Here is a 26822-nt window from a genome sequence, read left to right as displayed (position 1 = left end):
ACCCCTTTTTACAGACTGCCTCAAACCCCTCCATTTTATTTTTCTTCTCTTTTCTGTCCCTCTTTACATGTGTGTATCGCATGTGCATGCTAGTGTGGGTGTGTCGTATATCTGTAGGGGTTAACCGTATTAGAGTTGAAGTTTAAGGTTTAATAAATTTCACTTCTTTAAACTTAAGAAGACCTGTTTGTGCTCGTTTCTTTGCAAGGATTCACCAAGGGGAAGCTCAAAACACTGTTTAAAATTACACCCTGTTGCAATAAGACCAGGTGAAGAGAATAAAAGACCCCTAGACACCTTTCTCATCAGGTCATAACACTTGTATAAACTATTAATTTTAATTAAAATGCCTCTAGATCTGCTCTGCACTAATAATTTAGTTACTGTTTTTCTTAGCCCGATTGGAATATACTTAGCCTGATTTGAATTCTATTCATTAATCTAAGCTGTAAATTTAATACAGTACTTTTTCGTTTGGCAGTGTGAGTTTAAATGACTACCCTAGATTAGAGAGAAAAAAACTCACCAATCACCTTGAGGGATAGAGAGAAACTATTTTCTCTGGTGGTGAAATCTAGAACAAGGGGAAATAACCTTAAAATTAGAGCTAGACCATTAAGAGGTGATGTCAGAAGGTACTTCACACAAAAAATGGAAATCTGCTATACTCTTCCTTCAAAAAGTTGTTGTGGCTAGGTCAATTGAAAATTTCAAAACTGAGATTGATAATACAAGTATATTAAGGGTTTTGGAACCAAGGCCGGTAGGTGGAGTTGATATACCCATTCGGCATGATCTAATTGAATGGCAGGACAGACTGGGCTGAATGGTCTCCTCCTGTTCCTATGTTCTTGGGTTCCAATGATTGCTTGAATATTCTCTTGACCGGCTTGCCTTTTTCCATTTCTGTAAACTTCAACTCATCCAAAACTCTGCTGTCCAGATCCTGTTCACCTATCATTTCTGTCCTAGCTTCCATTGATTCACAATTCCAACACCTCCCAAATGAGGTCAGCTGCTTTGCTTTACTATCTCTTCTGTCAACCCTATGGATGTTGCCAGCTGCTTATCTGAAATTAAGATAAACTATCTCCAACTTAACATTAGCAAAATAGAAGCCATCCACTTAGTCTTCTGCAAACACCTATATGCTTGCATTGTCAACTCCATCTCCACTGGTTGCCACCTCACACTTGGTCCAGAAGTGTTGAACCTTGTTATATTGCCTGAGCTCAGCTTCCTCCTCCACATCTGATTTTTTGGCTAGACTGCTTTCTTTCATGTCTGCAATATTGCATGCCTCTGCGCCTACCTCTCCATCTCCACTGCTGAAACGTTCCATCATTGCTTGCCACCCAGCCTCTACCACTCAAACCACAACTTATGCAAACTGCTGCAACCTGTGTCCTCACTCATGCTGAGGCTTGCATCCCCATTGTTCTTGTCTATACCAAGTTCTACTGGCTTCCTGTATCCAAGGGTGTACCTCCTCCTTCAGCCATCTTGTCTATCCACTGAAACCACTTCCTTGAGCATTTCTACTTTTCCATTCCTATCCCTGGATTCAAAATCTCCTTAGGACATTCCTCATGACCTTGCTTTTTACTTCTGGCCATATTCCTTTAACTGTCTTTATTTTTCTCTCCCCGCCCCCCCCCCCCCCCCCCACCCCCCCACTGCCTGTCTACTCATGATCAACTGCCCTGATAAGAATGTTGACACTTCTTAGTGCATTATGAGCACTGTTGAAATGTAAGTTGTTGACCAGGGTAAATTTGCAAATTTCAACCCCAGCTCAGTGGGAAGAAAAGCATGCCTTTCTCTTATTAATGTACTTCTGGCACTTTGAAGTGTGGCAGACACTCTCAGAGCTTTTATATGGATAGATGAAAATGCAAGGATCAAGTAAAGAAGTGTGTAATATGATCAGAGGGACGATGGGTTAAATACACACCATTCTTTGTATTGTGCTACACTGAAGTTTCCCCTCAACTTCTTGAGTGGCAGGTGAGTTCTTATCCAGGTGTTGGACTCTGGCAATGATGAGTATATCCATTTGGCAGTCATCTTTCTACTGTTGATGTCTAAAACCATTTCTATGTCAGTTGTCAAAGTCTGGGCTTTAATTTGCTGAACTTTTGAAGCTGGTTTGCTTTTATCTGGCAAAATATTTTAAAGGGGAGAAAAAAAGCTAAAAGAGAAAAACAGGTTAGATGGGGGAAAAATTAAATCAATATTTACATTTTTTTTAAAAATGAGGGAACTGAGGGACAATATAAGCAACATTTTAGTGTTCGAATTTTGTTTGCTCATGGTTTAGTGTTTAGTTTTAATATAAAATTGCATATGTAGCAGGGATAGTATTATTACTGTAATAGTATTTTCAACTTGACAGTTACCCAGGGCGACTTGGAGTTGATGAAATTAGGTAATAGCACATATTCCTTTGAATATTCAATTTGTACAAGATCAAGGTTTCACATTATGCAAAACACGGGTAGAATGAAACAATAGGAATGGAAATTGAGTCTTTAATTTTCTAGTAGATAATTGTATTTTTGTTTAAATTTATGGCTGTTATCTATCTAAAAATATCAAGTTGATACAGACGGATGCTAATTTGTGTTAACAGCATTTCTATGGCTGTTACTTTCTCCTGTGTGCAGTGAACACAATATTTTCACAGCAAAAGAATATTGTTAATTGTTGCCAGAATATATCTCTAATATTTTGTAAAAGTTCTTAATTTGATGGATTTTCAGCACCATAAGTTTGAATAATTATTTATTAATTACACACCACCCCTTTTGAGAGCAAATGTCAAACCAGAGATGATCTGTTGTCTATGAACTACACCCCTCTATTATCAACTGGGACATTGGAGGACCCCTTTGATTAACATTCTGATGTCCTAACTCAAAATAAAATGATTGTAAAGAATCGGAAATCTAATTGTGTCAAACTTGTGTTTTTAATTAATAGGTGAACCAGGTTCAAAAGTCCGTGCTCTTATTGATGATAAGGATTTTACTGCCAGAATTGTTACTGATGAAGGAGAATATAACATAGAGGTATTCTTAACTTTAATTTACCTTTTTAGGATGTCAAATTTTGAAACCCTGAAGACTGAAGAATGTAATAGAAGTTTAACACAAAATCTGTCTATATAATATGCTGAAGCAGATTTGCACTTCTAATGCATACATAGAGCTCAAAGCTATTGGGTTTTAATACAAGTATGAACCATAAGTTTACAGCACAGTAGGAGGCCAGTTGACCCATAGTATCTTTGTGGCAATTTTCTGCAGTGCACTCTGCAGCATCCTTTCTGTATTGTGCCCAAAACTGCACGCAGTTCTATGGCCTAATCAGTGTTTTGTTCAAGTTTATCATTACTTCTTTACTCTTATACTCTATGCCCCTATTTATAGAGGCAAAAATTATGTTGGCCTTTTTGATGGCTGAAGTATACTCATGAAGTATTTGTAGTCTACTCTATTTGTGTGGGTGAAGCACTGTGAATTTCTTAAGAGAAACATTAGATAAGTACGTTATTGATTCAGTTCAACCCTGAGCTGAGCTTTACATCTCTCACTATCCATTGCCAAAACTATCTGTTTACAACTACAAAACATTGCCTGTTTTGGTCAAAGGTGAGTTGTGAAAAGTTGAGAGTTTTACTCGTTTATTTATGTTATCTTTATTTCCGTTTCTAGCCGCTATGGAGGTTTATTGACTCTGTACCTGTTGAACAATTGTTGGCGTACAAATCTGAAGATGTCCGGGAAATTGGGCGATTAAAATCATCAAATGTTTGTGGTTATATAAAGCTGAATGACTCTGAGCTTTTGCCAGAAGAAGTTGATGAGGAGGAGGATGATTTTGATATAGATGCTTCTACAGGTAGGTGTATTTGAGAAACTGCTATCTTCTTGTTGATTTTCTATCACATGGCCTGGTCCATTTTGTGAAATGGTCTTCAGCGAACTTGCTGTTAGCGTAGCCGGTAGAAAGATTTTTTGGCTCTGCGCTGTTGAAATATTGATATTGATAAAATGTCTCAAGCTGTCTGAGAAAGTACTTCTCAATACTTCTCTCAATAGTACTGGATACATTTGGCTGACTACGCTCCAGTTTTCTTTGGAATTATTTATGCAGAGTTTTAAATTCTGTAATCGCTACTAAAACCCATTCTCAATCATTAGCACTACATTACATCTTGTATGCCTAGAAGTTGTGCTCACTTTGTAGATATTCCAAACACATATAAAAGAAAACATAAAATTGCAGAAGCTAGTATTGCCTTTTGTGAAACATAGCTCAGCTAAATGTAGGGTCATGCTCTTGAACAGATATGACTAATATTGAAGGGTTAAAAATCCTCAGGCTATGTAGATTATTATCGTTTCTTGTACTCAGTTTGTACAGGTTATGTGTGTGATTTTAAAAAACATTCATTAGTATATGCAATGTAATTTTGTAAGGGGAGTTGAATATTGAGTCCTCAACTGAGAACTTAGATTGTACATTGGAAATAGAACCTAGTTCTTCTCAAGCTAATGAACTCTGCTGATAATCTATTGTATGGCTCCATTGCGTTAAGGTAGTCTTAAAATTGTGCAGTAACACTTTGTTTCAGTTTTTGTACCACTTTCCATTCCCTTCTGTTTTATGAAGGTGCAGGAAACCTGGACTTATGTCTCTGTTGTCAAAAGGATAGATAGGTGAACTACCTGTATATCTCCATCAATGTCCCCTTTGGCTCCTTGGAATTACTGCCTAGGCAGGACATTTCCAATGTTTAGTAAAAACATGCAAGATAGATGGATAAATTGAGTTTTGCTAAAGATGTCTTAAACAGTTTGAACACATTTCCCACATTGTATTTATTACATTGGAAAGATGATCCAAATGTTTAAAATAACCAGTAGGTGGATGTAGAGAGGCATTTTGTGTTGGAGTAGAAAGAGGATGTGGAGTGGCCTTTGTAAACTAAGAAAGCAATGTGAAATAATTAAGGAAGTAACTACTTCAGTCAGTCATTGCATACAGATTGAGAGATGAGTTGGATATAATATGTTGGACAATATTATAGATTCTGAGCACACTTCCTAATGCCAAACTTTTCTGTTGCTCAGAAACCACATATTGTGTAAAGTGTTTACTTTTCCTTCTCATTAACAGAAGGGTGCTTCAAGTCTTGTTGGAAGCTGTCACGTTTGACATATTCGCTGAGGACTGAATTAGGCTAATATATTCAAAAAGAAAACACACATTCCTAATTCACAGGGAGCAGAATCGAATTAAGATGACAGGAAGAACATTCTTGGCCCCTCTGCTGTCCCCACACAACCTTCTTCCCTGCCTCTACCCATTTAAAATCTACCCCAGTAGAGGACTGGCATGCTGTTTTCTAGTGCTGGATGCTAAAATGTCTTATTTCTATGGGATCGGATGAAGGAGGTTGAATTCCTCAGGTTGTGTGGCAGGCAGCCTATTGGACTTTGATCACTGACCCTGATGGGGTCCTATTTTTGGCTGGGATCTTTAGGCACAGGCTTTGCAGGCCCGTGCTGTAATGAACTTCTGGAAGAGGAGGGAAATGGAGGATTTTGGTCAATGCTGGTCCTGGAAAACGTACTCAGAGCAAGGGGTTTTTGGTCCAATTTTTGTTTGTTCAAAATGCTCCATTGAGTTTTAACTACATTTGCCAGCATTTCCTTTTTTTCCTAACTGAAGTATATTTTTGAACTTCTTTTTTGATAAAGACAATCTGCAAATTGTTCACCATTTCTTTGCCTAGTTATTTTCTGTAAGGGAAACCTTTGAACACTGAAATGCACAGTTCCTTCTTCTGAAATGATGTAAGGTTATCGACCTGAAATGTTAACACTGTCTCTCTCTTTACAAATGCTGCCTGACCTGCTGAGTATTTCCAGCATTTTGCTTTTATTTCAACCTCCACCACAAACCCTGGACCCATGCTCTGCAGGATGCCCCTGATGGCCAAGCAAGTGAGGCCACAGATTAATTAGATTATCAGCCATCATTTTAATCTTTACTGATGTGAAACAGAATTCTATTGTTTACCTGCTCAGTGGCTTCTCCTTATAAGGAAACTTTGATTAGCTCCTGGTGCTTTCTGTTCTGTTTGGACAGAGCAATCCTGACAGGCTGCTAGAAGGGCAGCTTGTTCATTCGCTGTGTTCTGTTAGCTCCCACTTGTGGTTATAAACCTCTTGCTAAATGGCTGTGGATTTTGATCGGATTTGCATGCTTTATTATCTTATAAGTAAGGCCACCGATTTGAGGTTTCATAGAATAGCACAGCATAGAAGTTCATTCGACCCAGAGTGCATACCGGCTCTTTCAAAGAGTAATCCAGTGAGTCCCACTCCTCCGCTCTTTCCCCTTATCCTGCAATTTTTTCTTCAAGTATTTATCCAGTTCCCCTTTGAAGGCCATTGTTCAATCTGTATCCACCACCTTATCAGGCTATACGTTCCAGATCCTAACCACTTGTTGCGTACAAAGTTTTATGTCTTCTTTGGTTCTTTGGCCGATCACCTTAAATCTGTGCTCTCTGCTTATCAACTCTTTAGCTATTGGAAACATTTTTTCTTTATTTACTCTATTCAAAGCCATCATGATTTTAAACCCTGTATCAAATCTCCTGTTAGCCTTTGTGGAAGTGAGCAGAAAGGCATGGCACTATGCCAGAAGAAGGGTCACTGACCCGAAACGTTAACTCTGCTTCTCTTTCCACAGATGCTGCCAGTCCTGCTGAGTGATTCCAGTATTTCTTGTTTTTGTTTCAGATTTCCAGCATCCGCAGTATTTTGCTTTTATTATTATGGCACTATGCTTAATGGGAAATATAGCCAAGTTAGGAATAGTAGCTTTGATGAGCTTTGATTTTAAGTGGCAGAAACCACAATGAAATAGTTAATAGTAAAGGCAGAGCGTGTGAGACAGTAACGACTAGCCGACACTGGTAATTGCCAGGACATCTGTTCTTTATGGCCTGATTGTGTGACTCCCTGTGGTTTGGAACAAATGGACTCCTGTGAATCAAATGATGTCCATCCCTGTGTGAGTGATAAGGAGTGCTAGGCCCCTCTTATCTTCGTGAACTGCCACTACTTGATGTAGCTGCAGACTGCACGAAACACTCAGGAATGTACACCTAATAGAGATAGCAGGATGCGCCGCAATTACTTGTCACAAGGTAGAGACAGACTCATGATCCATGTAGGGAGTGAGACCAGCATGGTTATTGATGATTCCTATGCTCTTGTTAATTAGCTTGCTTATCCGCTTTGTTTTATCTTGCTGGTACAAAACAATATTTTATTAGTAACAAGTATGTATTGAGAATGGAGTGTATTGTTAACCTCAGTAACAGATGTACTGCATGTCACCACGTGGGTGAAGTCGAATTGTACCGCACTGATTGGTTAAACAAGGAGGTGTAGCATGAATCTTAATGTATAAACAGTAGTACCTGTATCACAAACTTCACTTACTCTGGGGGGGGACCCGACAGACTCTGGTGGAGTCAGTGCTGCTGTTATCAGAGTAAGTCCGCTGGCGACTGCGCAAATAAAGTAATTGATTTTACCTACACATCCGACTCGGTATATTTACTGAACCAGACTGAAGGCAAAAAGAACTCAGATTAACACCTTTTCTGCTGTGAGGAGAACAACCCCAGCTTTTCAAGTCTGTCCACGTAACTGTAAATCCTCATCCCAGAACCATTCTAGTAAATCACTTCTGTACCTTCTGCAAAGCCCTCGCATCCTTCTTAAAGTGTGCTGCCCAGAACTGGAAATAATACTCCAGCTGGGGCCGAACTAGTGTTTATATACATTTCGCGAGACATCCTGGCTTTTATTCGATTTATAAAGTCCAGGATCTCATGCTTCATTAAACTGCATTGTTAACCAGTCCTGCCAGTTTCAAAGATTTGTGCAGAAACATCCACAGATCCCCCTCTTCTTGTACCCCCTTTGAAATTATACCATTTAGCTTGTATTGTCTCCTCATTCTTGCAAGCACAATATATCACCAAACCTCTCTGCATTGAATTTCATCTGCCATATGTCTGCCCAACCTGTCTATATCTTCTCAAAGTCTCTTGATCTCTGTTTACTACATTTCAAAGTTTCGTATCATCTGCAGATTTTGAAAATGTACCATATACGTTTATGACTTGGACTTGGCCTACATCATAAACAGTCGTAGTCCTTGTATTAAATCTTGGAATTATACCTCCCTCCAGTCTGAAAAACAGCCATACACCACAACTCTGTTTTCTATCCTTTAGCCAATTTTGTATCTATACTGCTACTGCCCCTTCCTATCCCCAAGCATAATATTTTTATTCTTTCATGGCAAGACCAGCATTTGTTGCCCATCCCTAATTGCCCTTGAGAAGGTGGTGGTGAGCTGCAGTCCATCTGGTGCAGGTACACCCACAGTGCTGTTAGGGAGGGAGTTGCAGGATTTTGATCCAGTGGCAGTGCAGGAACAGTGATATATTTCCAAGTCAGGATGATGTGTGACTTGGAGGGGAACGTTTGGTGATGGTGTTCCAATGTGTCTGCTACCCTAGTTCTTCTAGTTGGAAGAGGTGGAAGGTTTGGAAGGTGCTGTCGAAGGAGGCGCGGTGAGTTGCTGCAGTGCACTGTGTGACGGTGCTGTAGGGAATGAATGTTTAAGGTGGTGGGTGGGATGCTGATCAAGCGGGCTGCTTTGTCCTGGGACGGTGTTGAGCTTCCTGAGTGGTGATGGAGCTGCACTCATCCACGCTCCTGACCTGTGCCTTGTAGATGGTGGATAGGTTTTGGGGAGTCAGGAGGTGAGTTACTCACCGTAGAATTCCCAGCCTCTGACCTGTCCTTGTAACCACAGTATTTATGTGGCTGCTCCAGTTCAGTTTCTGGTCATTGGTCAGGATGTTGATTACCATTGACCATATTTATAAATTGTACTTTATCAAACAACAACTTTATCAAACACCTTTTGAAAGTCCATATCCACAACATCAACTGCACTGCCTTCATCCATCCTTTGCTACATCAAAAAACTTAAGATAGTCAAACACAATTTGTCCTCAATAAATCCATACTGGTTCTCCTTTATTAGTCCATGCTTATCCAAGTGGCTATTAATTTTCTTCCCGATTATTATTTGTAAAATCTTCCCCGCCGCTGACTTTTGACTGACTGACTTGTAACTGCCAGGTTTATCCTTCTCTCCTTTTCTGAACAAGGATATAACATTTGCAATCCTCCAGTTTTCTGGCACCACCTCTAAGGAGAATTAGAAGATTGTGGCTAACACCGTCACAATTTCTATCCTTACTTCCCTGAGCAACCTAGGATGCATCCTATCCAGCCCAGTGACTTTAAGACCTACCACTCTTTCTAGTACCTCCTGTTATCTATTTTTATCTCATCCCAGCCACCTCCTAGTTAACATAGGAAACAGGAGCAGGAGTAGATCATATGGCCCCTCGAGCCTGCTCCGCCATTCAGTACGATCATGGCTGATCCTCGGCTTCAACTCCACTTTCCCACCCGCTCTTTGTGTCCTTTGATGTACCCTGAGACACCAAAAATCTGTCTATCTGTCTTAAATATGTTCAACAATGGAGCATCCACAACTTTCTGGAGTAGAGAATTCCAAGGATTCACAACCCTTTGAGTGAAGAAATTTCTCATCTCAGTACTAAATGATTGGCCCTTATCCTGAGGCTATGCCCCCATGTTCTAGATTCCCCAGCCAGGGAAAACAACCTCTCAGTGTCTACCCTGTCAACTCCCTTCATAATCTTGAATGTTTCAATGAAATCACTTCTCATCTTTTAAGCTCCAGAGAGTACAGACCCAGTTTACTCTGCCCCTCATCATCGGACAACCCTCTCAACCGAAGAACTAATTTAGTGAACTTTGCTGTACCGCCTCCAATGCAAGTATATCCTTCCTTAAATATGGAGACCAAAACTGTGCACAGTACTGCAGGTGTGGTCTCACCAAAGTCCTGTACAACTGTAGCAAGACTTCCTTATTCTTGTACTCCAGTTCCCTTGCAATAAAGGCCAACATGCAGCTTGCCTTCCTAATTGCTTGCTGTACCTGCATGCTAACTTTGTGTTCCTTGTACAGTTACACCCAAGTCCCTTTGAACATCAACATTTACTAGTTTTATGCCTTTTTAAAAAATATTCTGCTTTTCTGTTCTTACCAGCAAAGTGAATAAGTCATTTACTTATGGCACAGAAAGAGGCCATTCGGCCCGTCGGGTCCATGCCAGCTCTCCATGGAGCTATGCAGACAGTTCCACTCCCTGGCTCGATCCTCATAGCCCTGCAAGTCAATTTCTCTCAGGTGGACATCCAGCTTCCTCTTGACATCATTGATCATTTCTGCTTCCACCACCCTTTGGGCAGCGAGATCCAGGTCATTACCACCCGCTGTGTTTAAAAAAAAAAGTGCTTCCTCATATTTCCCCTGCATCTTTTGCCCAAAACTTTCAATCTGTATCCTGTAGTCCGAGAGATGCGAAGTGGGGAAGGGGGGAAGAGACAGTGACACATACAGAGAGAGCGACATATAGAAAGAGAGCAAAATACTGCGGATGCTGGAAATCTGAAATAAAAACAAGAAATGCTGGAATCACTCAGCAGGTCTGGCAGCATCTGTGGAAAGAGAAGCAGAGTTAACTTTTCGGGTCAGTGACCCTTCTTCGGAACTAGCAAATATTAGAAAAGTCACAGGTGATAAGCAAGTGAGGTGGGGGTGGGGCAAGAGATAACAAAGGAGGTCTAGATTGGACCAGGCCACATAGCTGACCAAAAGGTCACGGAGCAAAGGCAAACAATATGTTAATGGTGTGTTGAAAGACAAAGCATTAGCACAGATTAGGTGTAAATACACTGAATATTGAACAGCAGCAAGTGCAAACCTGGAAAAAAACAGTGGGTAAGCAAACTGAACAAACAAAGATGAAATTAAATAAATGCAAAAAAAAATTGTAAAAAATGTAAAAAAGAATGTTAAAAAAAAAGGAAGAAAAAATAACTAAAAATGAAAGTAAAATGGGGGGCTGTCATGCTCTGAAATTATTAAACAGCATCTCATTTACCGATTAGGCACACTACAGCCTGCCGGACTGAACATTGAGTTCAATAATTTCAGAGCATGACAGCCCCCCATTTTACTTTCATTTTTAGTTATTTTTTCTTCCTTTTTTTTAACATTCTTTTTTATATTTTTTACAATCTTTTTTTTTGCATTTATTTCATTTCATCTTTGTTTGTTCAGTTTGCTTACCCACTGTTTTTTTTTCAGGTTTGCACTTGCTGCTGTTCAATATTCAGTGTATTTACACCTAATCTGTGCTAATGCTTTGTCTTTCAACACACCATTAACATATTGTTTGCCTTTGCTCCGTAACCTTTTGGTCAGCTATGTGGCCTGGTCCAACCTAGACATCCTTTGTTATCTCTTGCCCCACCCCCACCTCACTTGCTTATAACCTGTGACTTTTCTAATATTTGTCAGTTCCGAAGAAGGGTCACTGACCCGAAACGTTAACTCTGCTTCTCTTTCCACAGATGCTGCCAGACCTGCTGAGTGATTCCAGCATTTCTTGTTTTTATTATAGAAAGAGAGCGTTGGGGGGGGGGGGGGGGGAGGCTGGTGGTGGTGGTTGGGGGAGATTAAGGTCTCTCCTGACAGATGCACATTTGTTGCTTTTATCAGTAAGATCAAATTTTAATGCCTTTATCTTTCGAAATTTGCTCACTGGCACCCTGGGCCAAGCAAAAATTGAAATGCGGCCCTCCGCGAAAAGGTTGGACAATCCTGATCTAGACTGGACTGAGTCAATCCCTCTTTAAAGGCTGCCCATTGCTGCATTACATTCTTGCCTGCCTTGTTTACTGGTTGACATTGCAGTTCTCTTGTTACTTCAGATGATGTGCATTTTTCCCTTGGTACCTTGTCTTTCCTTATCCCTTTTCCTGCCCCCCCTCCATTGACAGTTACTGCAGAATATCTATTTGGATCCTTCCATAGTGAGAGGAACTACCTACGTGGCCGTGGTGATTGTCCTGTTATTCATCTTTGATATTGTGTATTTTTGTACGCTTTAGCACTTCCTTTCTGCTTCATAAGCTGCACGCTGTTGAGCTAAGTTGTAGTAATGCAAGCAGTTTAGAGAAAAACTACTGGTACTTAGAAAAACAAAAATCCAATTTGGAGTTTTTGGCCAGGTTTTGCAGATTGTGTGGTTGCCAGCTTGTGACTCCCTCACCCCTTTTCATTTTAATGAACAGTAAAATAACAACTACTAAAATTTATATAGCGCCTTTAACACAATAAAACCTCCCAAGGTGCTTCACAGGAGCATTATAAAGCAAATTATGACATCGAGCCACACAAGGAGATATTCGGTCAAATGACTAAAATCTTGCTCAAAGAGATAGGTTTTAAGGAGTGTCTTCAAAGAGGAAAGTGAATTAGAAAGGCGCTGGGAGGGTATTTTAGAGCTTAGGGCCTAGGCAGCTGAAGGTGTGGCCACCGTTAGTGGAGCAGTTAAATCAAGGATGCTCAAGAGGCTAGAATTAGAGGAGCGCAGATATGTTGGAAGGTTGTGAGGCTGGAGGAGATTATAGAGATAGGGAGGGGTGAGGCCCTGGTGGGATTTGAAAACAAGGATGAGAATTTTAAAATCAAGACATTGCTTGACCAGGAGTCAATGTAGGTCAGCGAGTACAGGGGTGATGGGTGAATGGGACTTGGTGTGAGTTAAGACTCGGGCAGCAGAGCTTTGGATGACTTCGAGTTTATGGAGTATATATTGTGGGAAATAAGCCAGGAGTGCATTGGAATAGTCAAGTCTAGATATAACAAAGCTATGAATGAGGGTTTCAGCAGCAGATGAGCTGAGACAGGGACGAAGTTGGGCAGTGTTGCAGAGGTGGAAATAGGCGGTCTTAGTGATGGCACAAATATGTGCTCGGAAGCTCATGTAAGGATCAAATGTGGCGCCAAGGTTGCGAACAAACTGGCTTAATCTCGGACTGTTGCCTGGGAGAGGGATGGAGCCAGTAGCTAAGGAATGGAGTTTCGAGCAGGCATCGAAAACGATGGCTTCAGTCTTTCCAATGTTGGAGGAAATTTATGCTCATCCAGTAATGGATGTCGGATAAGCAATCTGATAGTTTAGGAGTTGAGAGAGGTGATGGTGAGGTAGAGCTAGGTGTTGTCAGCTTAGTGTGAAAGCTAACACTGTGTTTTTGGTTGATGTCGCTGAGGGGCAGCATGTAGATGGAAAATAGGAGGGGACCAAGGATAGGTCTTTGGGGGACATCAGAGGTAACAGTGCAGGAGCAGGAAGAGAAGCCATTGCAAGTGATTCCCTGGCTAGTATTAGATAGATAAGATTGGAACCAGGCGAGGGCAGTCCCACCCAGCTGGACAACAGTGGAGAGGTATTGGAGGAGGATGGTGTGGTCAACTGTATTAAAGGCTGCATACAGGCCAAGAAGGATGAGCAGTGAAAGTTACCTTTGTCACAGTCACATAGGATGTCATTTGTGATTTTGACAGGAGCTGTTTTGGCACTGTGACGGGGTGGAAACCTGATCGGAAGGATTCAGGCATGGTGTTCTGGAAAAGATGGGCAAGGATTTGGGAAGCGACAACATGTTCAAGGACTTTGGAGAGGAAAGAGAGGTTGGAGATGGGACAGTAGTTTGACGTTGGGGTCAAGGATTGTTTTTTTGAGAGGGGTGATGATGGCAGATTTAAAGGAGAAAGGGACACCTGAAGAGAGAGAACAGTTAACAGTATTGGCTAACATTGGGACCAGGAGGGGAAGTTGGATGGGCAGCAGCTTAGTGGAAATAGAATTGAGGGAGCAGGAGTTGGGTCATGGACAAGATGCGCTCAGACAAGGCATGAGGGGAGATAGGAGAGAAAGTAGAGAAAGATGTGAGTTCAAGGCTAGGGTCAGGGGGAAATTATTAGAGGCAGTTTGGCCAGATGGGCTATTGGAAGGAAGGGGCGCAGCATAGGCAAATGATTGGATGGTAGAACCATAGAAAGGTTACATCACAGAAAGAGGCCATCGTCTCTGTGCCGGCTGAAAAAAACTTGCTGTCCATTCTAATCCCACCTTCCAGCATCTGGTCCATAGCCTTGCAGGTGCAGGCCCAGGTACCATTTAAATAAGTCGAGGGTTTTTGCCTCCACCACCGATCTGGGCAGTGAATTCCAGACGCTCTCCACCCTCTGGGTGAAAAGGTTTTTCCTTATGTCCACTGTAACCCTTCTACCAATCACTTTAAAACTGTGCCCCCTGGTAATTGACTTCTCTGCTAGGGGAAACAGGTCCTTCCTGTCTACTCTATCTAGGCCCCTCACAATTTTGTACACCTCAATTAGGTTACCCCTCAGCCTCCTCTATTCTAAGGAAAATAACCCTAGCCTATCCAATCTTTCCTCATAGCTGCAATTTTCGAGCCCTGGCAACATTGTTGTAAATTTCCTCTGTACTCTCTCCAGAGCAATTATGTCCATCCTGTAATGTGGTGACCAGAACTGTTTGCACTACTCCAGCTGTGGCCTAACCAGCATTTTATACAGTTCCAACATTACGTCCCTGCTTTTACCTCAGCCAATAAAGGAAAGCTTTCCATATGCCTTCTTCGCCATTCTATCTACTTGTCCTGCCACCTTCAGGGTCCTGTGGACATGCACTCCAAGGTATCTCACTTCCTCTACCCCTCTCAATATTCTCCCGTTTATTGTGTATTCCTTCGCTTTGTTTACCCTGCCCGAATGCATTACCTCACACTTCTCTGGATTGAATTCCATTTGCCACTTTTCCACCCACTCAACCTAACCATTGATATCATCCTGGAGTCTACAGTTATCCTGCTCACTATCAACTACACGGCCAATTTTTGTGTCATCTGCAAATTTCCCAAACATGCATCCCACATTTAAGTCCAAATCATTAATATATACCACAACAGCAAGGGACCCAATACTGAGCCCTGTGGAATACCACTGGAAACTGCTTTTCATTCGCAAAAGCATCCGTCGACCATTATCCTTTGTTTCCAGTCACTGAGCCAATTTTGGATGCAGCTTGCCACATTCCCCTGTATCCCATGGGCTTTTACTTTTCCGACCAGTCAGCCATGTGGGACCTTGTCAAATGCCTTACTAAAGTCCATGTAGACAACATCCATGGTCTCGATCTTGGTTACAAAGAAGTCCATGAGCTGCTCGCACTTATTGCTGGAGGTGAGGGTGGAGAGGAGAGGGGTTTAAGAAGATGGTTTGCAGTTGAGAATAGAAGCCAGGAGTTATCTTTGGATTCCAGGATGATCTCGGAATAGTGAGCAGTTTTAGCAGACAGATCTGGCAGTGGATGGCTAAACCAGTTGTCTGTCATAACTTTTCAAGTTTGCTTCCCATGGATGTAAGGGAGCAGAGCTGAGGGCTGTAGCAGGGGGAACGGTCCGGGTGAGAGAGAGTAATGGTTTTATTGGGGACTCAGGCATCACAGATGGGGGTGAGGGTTCAGTTGAGCAAATCAGTAGCTGCAGAAATGTGATAAATGGAGCGCCAGAGGCTGGACAGTTGAGATTTTGAAAGCGCAGTTGTAAGTGAGATAGTTTTTTCCAGGGATGGTTGTAGAAGGAGGTATCTTTGGGGCTCGGAAGGGGGGATGTGGGTAGTGAGTGATACAAGGAAGCGATCAGAGATGGTCTTATCTGTAAGTGGACTAGCAAGACCATGCGAGATGGCAAGGTCAAGGGGATGGCTGTGAATGTGGGTTTGGGAGTTTACATGCGGGGAGAGATTTAGGGAGGATAAGAGGAGAGAGAACATGGTGAGTTGAGATGGGGGTTATAATCACCAAGGATCAGAGGTTGTTTGGTGCAAAGGCTAAGGGAGGAAAGCAGTGAAGAAATCTTGGTGAGAAAATTATCAAACTTGGGAGGGGGCTCGAAAATAATTTTGAAAGAGAGGTGAGAGGAGTGGAACAAGGTGAAATGCTCAAAGGAGAAGAAAGTGCCCGAGGAGTAGAGGGTCAAGCCAAGGTGTGATCTGGTGATGAGCGCCATACCGCCACCGTAATGGTCTTGGCGGGGCAAGTGGAAGATGTAGCTAGGCAGGGAGGCTTCATTAAGTGTCAAGGTGTCATCACCCATCAGCCAGATTTCTGTTAAGGTAATGATGTCAATGCAGTCATCCACAGTAAGTTCATGGATGGCAAGGGCCTTGTTTACAAGTGAACGGACATTCTGAAGGAAGATGCACAGAGGGATGTTGAGAGCTGATCCGCAGCTGGTAAGTGCAGAAGTAGAAAACCATGACCTATTCTTGCTTGGTAGTGCAAAGGTGAGAGAAGGACACAGCAGATTTACTTTTGTATTATGGTGATTATGAGCCCATAGCTTTTAAGTGGTACTAACCATGATTACAAAATGAGCAATGCCTACAGATTTACAGTTTTAGTATTGTCAAGCACTCTCTGGTTTGTAGAACACTGTAGCTTAAAAGATTGAAGGGCACTCAAGTTCCATCCTGCAGTATGGTAGCTTTTGTGAAGTTGGATTTTTTAAATTTGATTTTTACTCCTTTTTATTTAGCTTTCTCCCACTCTGCTGTCTCAGTTCTTCTTTCAACTGAATATTCTACTGCTGTCTGACTCTAGTTGTGACTAAAAATGAAGCATTTTTCTTTGACACCGCTCAACCAAACACAATGGTCAAGGTTTCTCCATTTAATTGGATAAATTGCATCTTTCCAAATTAAATAGGAACATGGGAAAAAGGAGCAGGAGTAGGCCATTCGGTCCATCGAGCCAGCACCACCATTCAAACAGATCATGGCTGATCATCCAACTCTACACCATTTTTTGCCACTATCTCCATATCCCTTGATGTCATTCGTGTAATGTGTAAAAATCTTGTGTATAGATGTTGCAACACAAGTTTTGCACTGGTGCATGTTTTAATATACTTGGTTTCTGGTGCCTTATAGTGTCAACTTGGCTGAGTTAGCACTTTAGCTTCTGGGTCAGAAGATTAAGTTCCACGCTAGGATTTGAGTGTAGAATCTGGGCTGATACACTCAGTACACTTGAGAATTCTGCATTGTTAAGATGACATTCTTTGGATGGGATACCAAATTAGAGTCCAGTCTGCAGTTGAGGATCCCTCTGCACTATTTTACATAACAATGTTCTTCTGTCCTGGCTAACATTTTGGTTTCTCCATCAAAAACTATTAACTGGTCACTTATATCACTGCTGTTTGTGAGGTATTGCTGGCACAGAATGACTATTATTTGCTTATGTAATTCACTGCAAAAAGTAAATTAGTTGTGTGAAATGCTTTGAAGCATTTCAACAATGTAAAGTAGAACTATATTTTTTTCAACCAACTTTCTTCAGGCCTCCCTGACCTGATTCAATTCCACAGACTTTATATATTGCATTCAACATGCATTGTATCAGTGTTACTGTGTTATATATAAAATCTGTCAAACTTTATTTTGACTGATTACAATAGCCATCAGATATTGACAAATTAGTTCAGTGCAAATAAAAATGCAATGAGCTATTTACACTATTTTGGACATTTTGCACTTGAATTCTGTGTGAAAACCAGCAGTCTGCATTCCATTGTATGGCAGATTGATATTCTATAGTTTGTGTTTATGTTTTGCTTAATTAAAGTGAAGTGTCTGCTGTAAAAACTTGCACTGGATGATCTCATAGTTCAAATATACCGTCTTTGTTGTGTTGTATACATACATGCACAAATGCCTGATTCTGAGCAATATTTTTGCTGAAGAAAATTAAGACTTAAATCTAACCCTTTTTGATTCAGAAATTTTAATTCTTCGACAGAATACATCCAACGGCAGAAACGGCAAAAGGTCCCTCTAGATCCTGAGAAGAATACTTGCAAAATGCTAGTTGTGGCAGATTATCGCTTTTTTAAGCACATGGGGCGTGGTGAAGAGAGTATCACCATCAATTATTTGGTAAGCAAACCCAGGTTGAAAACATTTTTCTGTTCTTCTGCAGCACTACTGTACCTTTTCCCTAATGAAAATAGTGGGTGGGATAATTAATAAAGTGGTTCAATGTTGATTGATACTGTATATTTGGATCAAAATAAGCTTTTAAGCACTAATGTTTTTCTTCAATTGGCACTGGTGGCAGCTTGAGAACACTTTGCCTGCTTGCCCAACAATTTGGTCGCTGTGGGAGAGAGAAAAATTGGATGGCATTTCTCACTCTCCAAAAAGCAATACTAAACAGAGTAACAACACCTATTTTTTTTAAATAGTATTTTTTCACAGGATGTGGGCGGTGATGGCAAGGCCAGCATTTATTGCCCATCCTCAATTGCCCCCGAGAAGTTGGTTGTGAGCTGTCGTCTTGAATGCAACTGAGTGCTTTGCTAGGTCATTTCAGAGGACAAGTAAGAATCAACCACATTCCTGTGGGTCTGGAGTTGCAACTAGGCCAGACTGCAGACGGATGGCAAATTTCCTTCCCCAAAGGGTATTGGGGAACAAGATGGGTTTTTATGACAGTCTGGTAGTTTCATCACCATTACGCATTATAAGATGTAAGGGCATCCACTATCTCAGCAGCTATCTCTTTTTGAACTCTAAAATGTAAGCCATCGGGTCCTGGGGATTTGTCGGATTTTAGTCCCTTGAGTTTCTCCAGTATCTTTTCTCTGCTGATATTAATTAACTTAATTTCCTCACTCTTATTAGCCCTTAGGATACTCTCTATTTCTGGTATGTAAATTGTGCATTTTACGGTGAAGACAGACATCAAATATTTGTTCAACATCTCTGCCATTTCCTCATTCCACAGGTTAATTTCTCTTGTCTCTGCTTCTAAGGGACCAATGTTTTCTTTAGCTCCTCTCTTCCTTTAGTACTTGTAGAAGCTCTTACAATGTGTTATCATATTCCTGGCTAGCTTACTCTCATTCTATCTTTTCCCTTTTTAATCAACTTTTTGGTGGCCCTTTGCTGGTTTCTAAATACTCCCAATTCTCAGGCTTACTACCATTCTTTGCAACATTATAAGCCTCTTCTTTTAATCTACTAAGTGACCCCTGACAACACATTGGCCCGCTGATGTCATCAGAGTGCTCCAAGCTGCGCACTTGCACAAACGGTCTCCTGTACGCTGAGATGCTGCACATGCGCAGCCTAGGCCTTGGGTTGCCAGGACTAATTGGCGCAGGTGCAGGAAAATGCTTACGCCCCTCGGCCACTGACTCCAGGCCGCTCTGTCCCCACTTCCCCTCCCCCATCCCTCCAGACGTTAGCTCTGGGCCGCTTCCCTCCTCTCGGCCACTCGCTCTGCCCAAAGAAGCAAAGCGGGCTGTGAGGGATGATGGGGCGATGTAGGAGCGAGTGGCTGAGAGGAGGGAAGTGGCCCAGAGCTTGCGTCTGGAGGGATGGAGGGGGCGGGAGCGGGGAGCAAGCAATCAGAGAGTGGGGGATGTGGGGAGCGAGCGGCCAGAAAGCATTTTTGTGGTGGGGGGTGGGGGGCGGTGTGCAAGCGGGGAGCAAGCAGTCGTAGAGTGGGGAGAAGTGGGGAGCATGTGGCCGGAGAGCGATATGGTGGGGGGAAGCGGGGAGCGAGCGGTCGGAGAGCGGGGTTGTGGGGGGTGGGGGGCTGATGAGGGTGAGTGGCCGGAGGTGGGGCGGGGGGAGGGGGGGGGGGAGTGAGCGGCGAGAGTGGGATGGTACTGAAACGTCTCAGAATTACGGAGGGTGTGCAGCACTGTCAGAGGTGCTGTCCTTCTATTGAGAATTTAAACAGCTCAATGTTCTCCGAGTATCAAACATGTCCATTGTGTGCTGCCATGGGTTGAAGTTGTTTTTTTGTGATGAATTGAGCAATGCCATCTTTAATCCTGGCAGCTGCCTGAACATCGCAGACAGTGACGTTTCAGTGGAACAGGCTGCATTTGTGCATGTGCTCGTACAGCGCCACTTAGTGATTGCGTTATCAGCAACCTCAGCCTTTAATCTAATACTATCCTTTAACCTCCTTAGTAAGCCATGGATGGATCTTTCACGTTGAGTTTTTGTTTTTCAATGGAATGTATTTTTATTGAACATTTTGAATTGTTTCTTTAAATGTTCCCCACTGTTTATTTACCGCCATACCTTTTAGTCTATTTACCCAATCAACCTCGGCCAGCTGTCCCCTCATACCTATGTAATTGGCTTAGTTTAAATTTAAGATTCTTGTTTGTGATTGGAGTATGTTGTCTTCAAACTTAATGTGGAACTCAATTGTATTATGATCACAATTTTCCAGTGGATCTTTTACTATGACATTACTAATTAACCCTGCCTCATTGGACAATACTAGATTTAAAATAGCTTTATCCCTAGTTGGTTCCAAAACATATTGCTCCAAGAAACGATGACAAAAGCATTCTATAAATTCATCTTCCAGACTACCTTTGCCAATTTGATTGGTCCAATCTATATGAAGATTAAAGTCCCCCACAACTATTACATTGCCTTTGTTACAAGCACCAGTAATTTGTTTAATACTCTGTCCAATGGTATAACTACTGTTAGGGGGCCTATAAACTACTTCCACCAGAGTTTTCTGACCCTTGCTATTCTTAATCTCCACCCATATTCATTCTACTTACTGATTTTCTGAGTCAAGATCCTTTCTCACTAACATACTTGCGTCATTCTATATCATCAGGGTTACAATGTTATTCCTTTCCATTCTGCCTGTCTTTCCGAAATATTCTGGATAGGTTTGATTTGCCAATGTAATCTCCCTTCACCTGTACAAAAAATGTAATGCAGAAGGAAAAAAGGTTAATCTTCAGAAATGTGATTGTATTATGATGTACAATGTCTTAAGTAAGGTTACATTACCATATATGCTTATAATTTGAACACATTGTTTTTCTAACTGAGCAGTTCATGAATTGATGTACACGCAACTTTCTTTTCTAAATGCAGATTGAATTGATTGACCGGGTAGATGATATTTATCGAAATACCTCTTGGAACAATGCTGGTTTCAAAGGATATGGAGTGCAGATAGAAGAGGTAAATAATGCACATTAAGCTGAAATATTTTTCACAACTCTTAGAATTGTAGAATGATTGCAGCACAGAAGGAGACCATATGGCCTGTCATGTCCATGCTGGCTCTCTATAAGAACAATTCAGCTCGTCCCACTCCCTGCCTTTTCCCCACAGCTCTGCGAACTTTTTCTCTTCAGATAATTATCCAATTCTCTTTTGAAAGCCATGACTGAATCTGCACTCTCAGGCAGTACATTCCAGACCCTAACCACTCACTGCATTAAAAAGTTGTTCATGTTGTCACAGTTACACAAAGTATTTGCTGAACTATTTTAGCCTAGATATATTATTTGTGTGGGTACTGCCATTTTTAAAAATATATGCCCAGGCCAGTAGTGAGCCTGCTTGAAATGGTTCTATGACCTGTTGGACTTATTTTTTACTAACTGTTATTGCAGCATCAGTGTAGATGCACTGTATTCAAGTAGGCTCATGGGTATATGAATAATATCTTTCTGTATGCTTTTTGACGACTGTAGTAAAGTTCAAGTTGATGATGTCTGTGTGCCAATTTCCCTCAAAATTTGTTCAAGAAAATATGGAAGCTTTACAATGGTTGGGAGCATATCAGTTGTGAGAAGTTTTTGACTAACCAACATAATTCTTATACAATAAAATTTAAGGGGGAAAGTAGCAGAGATCTTTTACCTAACTGGGTAACTAGCAATTATACAGGATTGTGTTAATGTCAGTTAACAGGTATTGAATATCCTGCTATGTGACATTTAGTTCAACAGCTTGCACTTGTATAACACATTTAACCTAGAAAACGTGAAGGGTACTCAAAGTAGACCCTAAGTCAGAGGAATTTGAGAGGTGCCTTCGTCATAGAGGTGGCCTTTGAGCAAATTCTTATAGGATAGGAGATAAGTTTAGGAGTTTGCAGAAGGGATTCCAGAGGCAGATGTAAGTAGTTGCAGACATTTGGATGAGCTTAAGTTTATGAAGGGTGGAAGATGGAAGTCTGGCCAGGAGTGTTTTGGAATAGTTAACTCTAGAGGTAACAAAGGCACAAATGAGGGTTTTAGTGGCACATGAGCTGAGGTAGGGGCGGAGTCGGGTAATGTGATGGAGGCAGGAGTAGGTGATCTCGGTGATGGCACAGATATGAGTCAGATGATGGTGGAAGCTCATTTCGGGGTAAAATACAACACCAAGGTGGTGAACACTCTGGTCAATCTCAGACATTTGCCAGGAAAGGGATGGAATTGGTGGCTAGGGTTTGTTGTCGGGACTGAAGACAATGACTTCGGTCTTCTCAATATTTAATTGAAGGAAATTTCTGCTCATACAGTGCTGGATGTTGGACAGGTAGTCTGACACTTTAGTGGAGGAGTCAAGCGAGGTGGTCGTGAGGTAGAGCTGGGTGTTTGACAGTGTACATGTGGAACCTGATAGTGGTTTCACATGATGTCGTTGAGGGGATGCATGTAGCAAAGTTCAAGGAAATAGGGTGCCAAGGCTAGATCCTTGGGAACCGAGAGGTAAAGGAGCAGCAGAGAAAAGAGAAACCATTGCAGGTGATTCTGTCTGGCTACGATTAGATAGATAGGAATGCAACCAAGTGAGGGTAGTGCCACAGAGCTGAACGACAGAAGGGATACATTGGAGGAGTACATTGGTGTGATCAGCTGTGTTAAAGCCTGCAGACAGGTTGAGGAGGACAGGGAAGTATAGTTTACCACAGTCACATAGGATGTCATTTGTGATTTTGATGAGACCCATTTTGGTTCTGTGGCAGGGACCTGATTGGAGGGATTCAAATATGGAGTTCTGGGAAAGATGGGCACGGATTTGGGAGGTGCCAGCACATTGAAAGACTTTGGAGAAGAAAGGGAAGTTGGTAGTTTGCAAGGATAGAGGGGTCAAGGGTTGGTTTTTTTGAGGGGATGGGTGGTAACGGCAGATTTGATGGAGAGGGGTCAGTACCAGAGGGGAAAGAACTGTTCATATTCACGAACATGAGGAATTTGGGTGTTCAATTTAGCGAGAATAGGATCGAGGGAGCAAGAGATGGGTCTTGTGGACAAATTGACCTCGGAGAGGGCATGAGGGGAGATAGAAGTCAAAGATATTTTGCTGCAGGAAGTTGAGGCTTTTTCAGGACTGGATGTTGGACAAAGATTCCAGCAGCAAAGAGGTAGAGGAAGGAAAAAAAGAGGTACGGAGAAGTAAAACTGGGTATCGTTGGTGTTTAAAAAGAGCAGAAGGCCACGGATAGATTTTTCAGTGACTCGAGAAATGACATTGCTGAAGTGAGAAGAAAAGCCAACTGAAATTTTCAAGACTACGTTCTTTAGATTTTTGTCACATCAAGAGATATCAGGCAAAGGTGAGTAACTGGAGTAGATCTTCAGCTCAGCCATGATCTGATTTAATGTTGGAAGAAGCTCAAGGGATCTAATCCTGTTCCGATGTTCTGAGCGGTGAATCATTAAAAGGCAATCCCACTGAAATGGACAATGGAGGAAAGGTAAAATAAAAGCAAAATACTGCAGATGCTGGAAATCTGAAATAAAAACAAAGTGTTGGAAATACTCAGCAGGTCAGGGAGCATCTGTGGAGAGAAGCAGTTAATGTTTCATGTCTGTGACCTTTCATCAGAACTGGCACAGGTTAGAAAAGAATTAGGTTTTAAGGAAGTGGAAAGGGGGGGTGCGGGGAAGAGAACAAAAGGGAAAGTGTATGATAGGGCAGAGGGCTGAAGAGATTAAATAACAAAGCTGTCCTGGGACAAAGGCAAAGAGTGTGTTAATGCTTGCGGTGAAAGACAAAGCATTAGTCCAGAGAGAGTGCTAATAGCGGAATGATGAGCAACTCAGTCTACATGAAAAGCAGGCACATGGTTAAAAAATAAAATAAATATAAAAATATTTTTAAAAAAGGCCAGTCATGCTCTGAAGTTATTGAACTCAATGTTCAGTCCATAAGGTTGTAGAGTGCCGAATCAAAAGATGAGGTGCTGCTCCTCGAGTTTGCGATGATGTTTGTTGGAACACTGGAGCAGACCAAAGACAGAAATGTTGGCATGAGAGCATTGGCGGGGGTGGGGAGGTGGTGGGGAGGGAATGAATGTTGAAATGGCAAGCGACCGGAAGCTCGGGATTATGCTTTCAGACTGAGCGGAGGTGTTTCGCAAAGCAATCACCCAATCTGCGTTTGGACTCCCCAATTTAGAGGCGACAGCATTATGAGCAGCGAGTACAGTATACTAAGTTGAAGGAAGTACAAGTAAATCGCTGCTTCACCTGGAAGGAATGTTTGGGGCCTTGATCAGGAATAGGAGCAGGAGTAGGCTGTTTTGCCCGTTAAGCTTGCTCCACCATTCAATAAGATCATGGCTGATCTAATTGTGGCCTTAACTGCACTTTCTTTCCTGCCCCCACTTCACCCCTCCCCCCCCCCCCCCCCACCACCACCCAAAATGACCCTTGACTCCCTTGTAGATGAAAAATCTGTCTAACTCAACCTTGAGTATATTCAATGATCCAGCCTCCACTGCTGTCTGGGGAAGAGAATTCCAAAGATTAACGACCCTCTGAAAAGAAATTTCTCCTCATCTGCATTGTAACAGGGAGACCCCTTATTTTGAAACTGTGCAGCCCGAGATCTAGATTCCCCCATGAGGGGAAACATCCTTTTAGCATCTACCCTGTCGAGCCTCCTAAGAATCTTATATGTTTTAATAAGATCATCCCGCATACTTCTAAACTCCAATGAGTATAGGCTCAACCTGCTGAACCTTTCCTCATAAGACAATCCCTTCATCCCAGGGACCTTCTCTGAACTGCTTCCAAATGAAGTATATCCCTTCTTAAGTAAAGAGACCAAAACTGCATGCTCGGCGAGGTCTCGCCAATGCCCTGTACAGTTGAAGCAAGACTTCTCTCCTTTTATACTCCATTCTCCTTGCAATAATTGCCAACATTCCATTTGCCTTCCTAATTACTACTTGTACCTGCATGCTAACTTTTTGTGATTCATGTACAAGGACACCCAGATCCCTCTGTAACACAACATTCTGCAGTCTCTCTCCATATAAATATTCTGCTTTTGTATTCTTCCTGACAAAGTGGACAACCTCACATTTCACCACATTATACTCCATCTGCCAAATTTTGGCACCTTCACTTAACCTATCTGTATCTCTTTGCAGACACTTTGTGTCTTCCTCACAACTCGCTTTCCTACCTATCTTTGTATCGTTTGCAAATTTGGCTACAATACACTCAGTCCCTTCATCTAAGTCATTAATATAGATCGTAAATAGTTGAGGCTACAGCACTGATCCCTGTGGCACTCCACTAGTTACAGTTTGCCCCATTTATCCCAACTACCTGTTAGCTGTTAGTTAGCCAGTCTCTATGCATGCTAATATATTACCCCCATCTTGTGTAGTAACCTTTTTATGTGGCACCTTATCAAATGCCTTTTGGAAATCCAAATACACTATGTCTACTGGTTTCCCTTTATCCACCCGGCTTGTTAATCCTCAAAGAACTCTAATAAATTTGTCAAACGTGATTTCCCTTTCATAAATCCATGTTTACTCTGCCTGATTGCATAATGATTTTCTAAGTGTCCGACTACTACTTCCTCAAGAATAGATTCTAGCATTTTCCCAATGACAGATGTTAGGCTAACTGGCCTATAGTTTCCTGCATTCCATTGTCCCCCACTTTCTTGAATAGGGGTGTTACATTTGCAGTTTTCCAATCCGCTGAATCTAGGGAACTTCGGAAGATCAAAACCAATCCATCTGCTATCTCTGCAGCCTCTTCTTTTAACACCCTTTGATGCAGGCCATCAGGTCCAGGGGACTTGTCAGCCTTTAGTCCCATTAGTTTTCCTAGTACTTTTTCCTCTAGCGATAGTGATTGTTTTAAATTCCTCTCTCCCTTTTGCCTCTTGATTTTCTGTTGTTCTTGGGATGCTTTTTGTGTCTTCCACTGTGAAGACAGATACAAAATACAGAATCACAGAATTGTTACAATGCAGGAGGAGGCCGTTCGGCCCATCGTGTCCATACCAGCTCTTCGAAAGAGCAATTCGCTCAGTTCCTTTCCCTCGCCTTCTCCCCGTAACCCTGCACATTCTTCCTTTTCATATAACTGCCAAATTCCCTTTTTAATGCTTCAATTGAACCTGCCTCCACCACATTCTTAGGCAGTGCATTCCAGTCCTTAACCACTTGCTGCATGAAAACGTTTTTCCTCATGTCACTTTTGCTTCTCTTATCAAATACTTTAAATCTGTGCCCTCTCATTCTCGATCCTTTCACGAGTGGAAACAGTTTCGCTCTATCTACTCTGTTCAGACCCCTCATGATTTTAAATACCTCTATCAAATCTCCTCTTAGCCTTCTCTTCTCCAAGGAAAACAGTCCTAACTTCTCCAATTTATCTTCATAACAGAAGTTCCTCATCCCTGGAACATTCTTGTGAATCTTTTCTGTACTCTTTCCAATGCCCTCACATCTTTCCTAAAGTGCGGCGCCCAGAACTGGATGCAATACTAGTGTCTTATACAAGTTCAACATAACTTCCTTGCTCTTGTACTCTATGCCTCTATTAATAAAGCCCAAGACATTGTATGCTTTATTAACCGCTCTCTCAAACTGTC

General features: G+C 41.9%; 1 protein-coding gene across 2 annotated transcripts in view; it reads left to right on the top strand.

The window, feature by feature from the left end:
- Positions 1-26822, top strand: part of adam17b (ADAM metallopeptidase domain 17b) — a 92957-nt gene that overhangs the window by 15874 nt on the left and 50261 nt on the right. For both annotated transcript variants that reach the window (XM_068022411.1, XM_068022410.1), the window contains exons 4-7: positions 2983-3071; positions 3717-3903; positions 17947-18083; positions 21072-21161. In XM_068022411.1, the coding sequence (XP_067878512.1) occupies positions 2983-3071; positions 3717-3903; positions 17947-18083; positions 21072-21161 (503 nt within the window). The remainder of the gene's footprint in view (positions 1-2982; positions 3072-3716; positions 3904-17946; positions 18084-21071; positions 21162-26822) is intronic.

This window comes from Heterodontus francisci, chromosome 3 (genome assembly GCF_036365525.1).
Source record: "Heterodontus francisci isolate sHetFra1 chromosome 3, sHetFra1.hap1, whole genome shotgun sequence".
NCBI classification, from domain to species: domain Eukaryota; kingdom Metazoa; phylum Chordata; class Chondrichthyes; order Heterodontiformes; family Heterodontidae; genus Heterodontus; species Heterodontus francisci.
The sequence above is the reverse complement of the archived record's forward strand: the minus strand, read 5'-3'. Positions and strand labels throughout refer to the sequence as shown.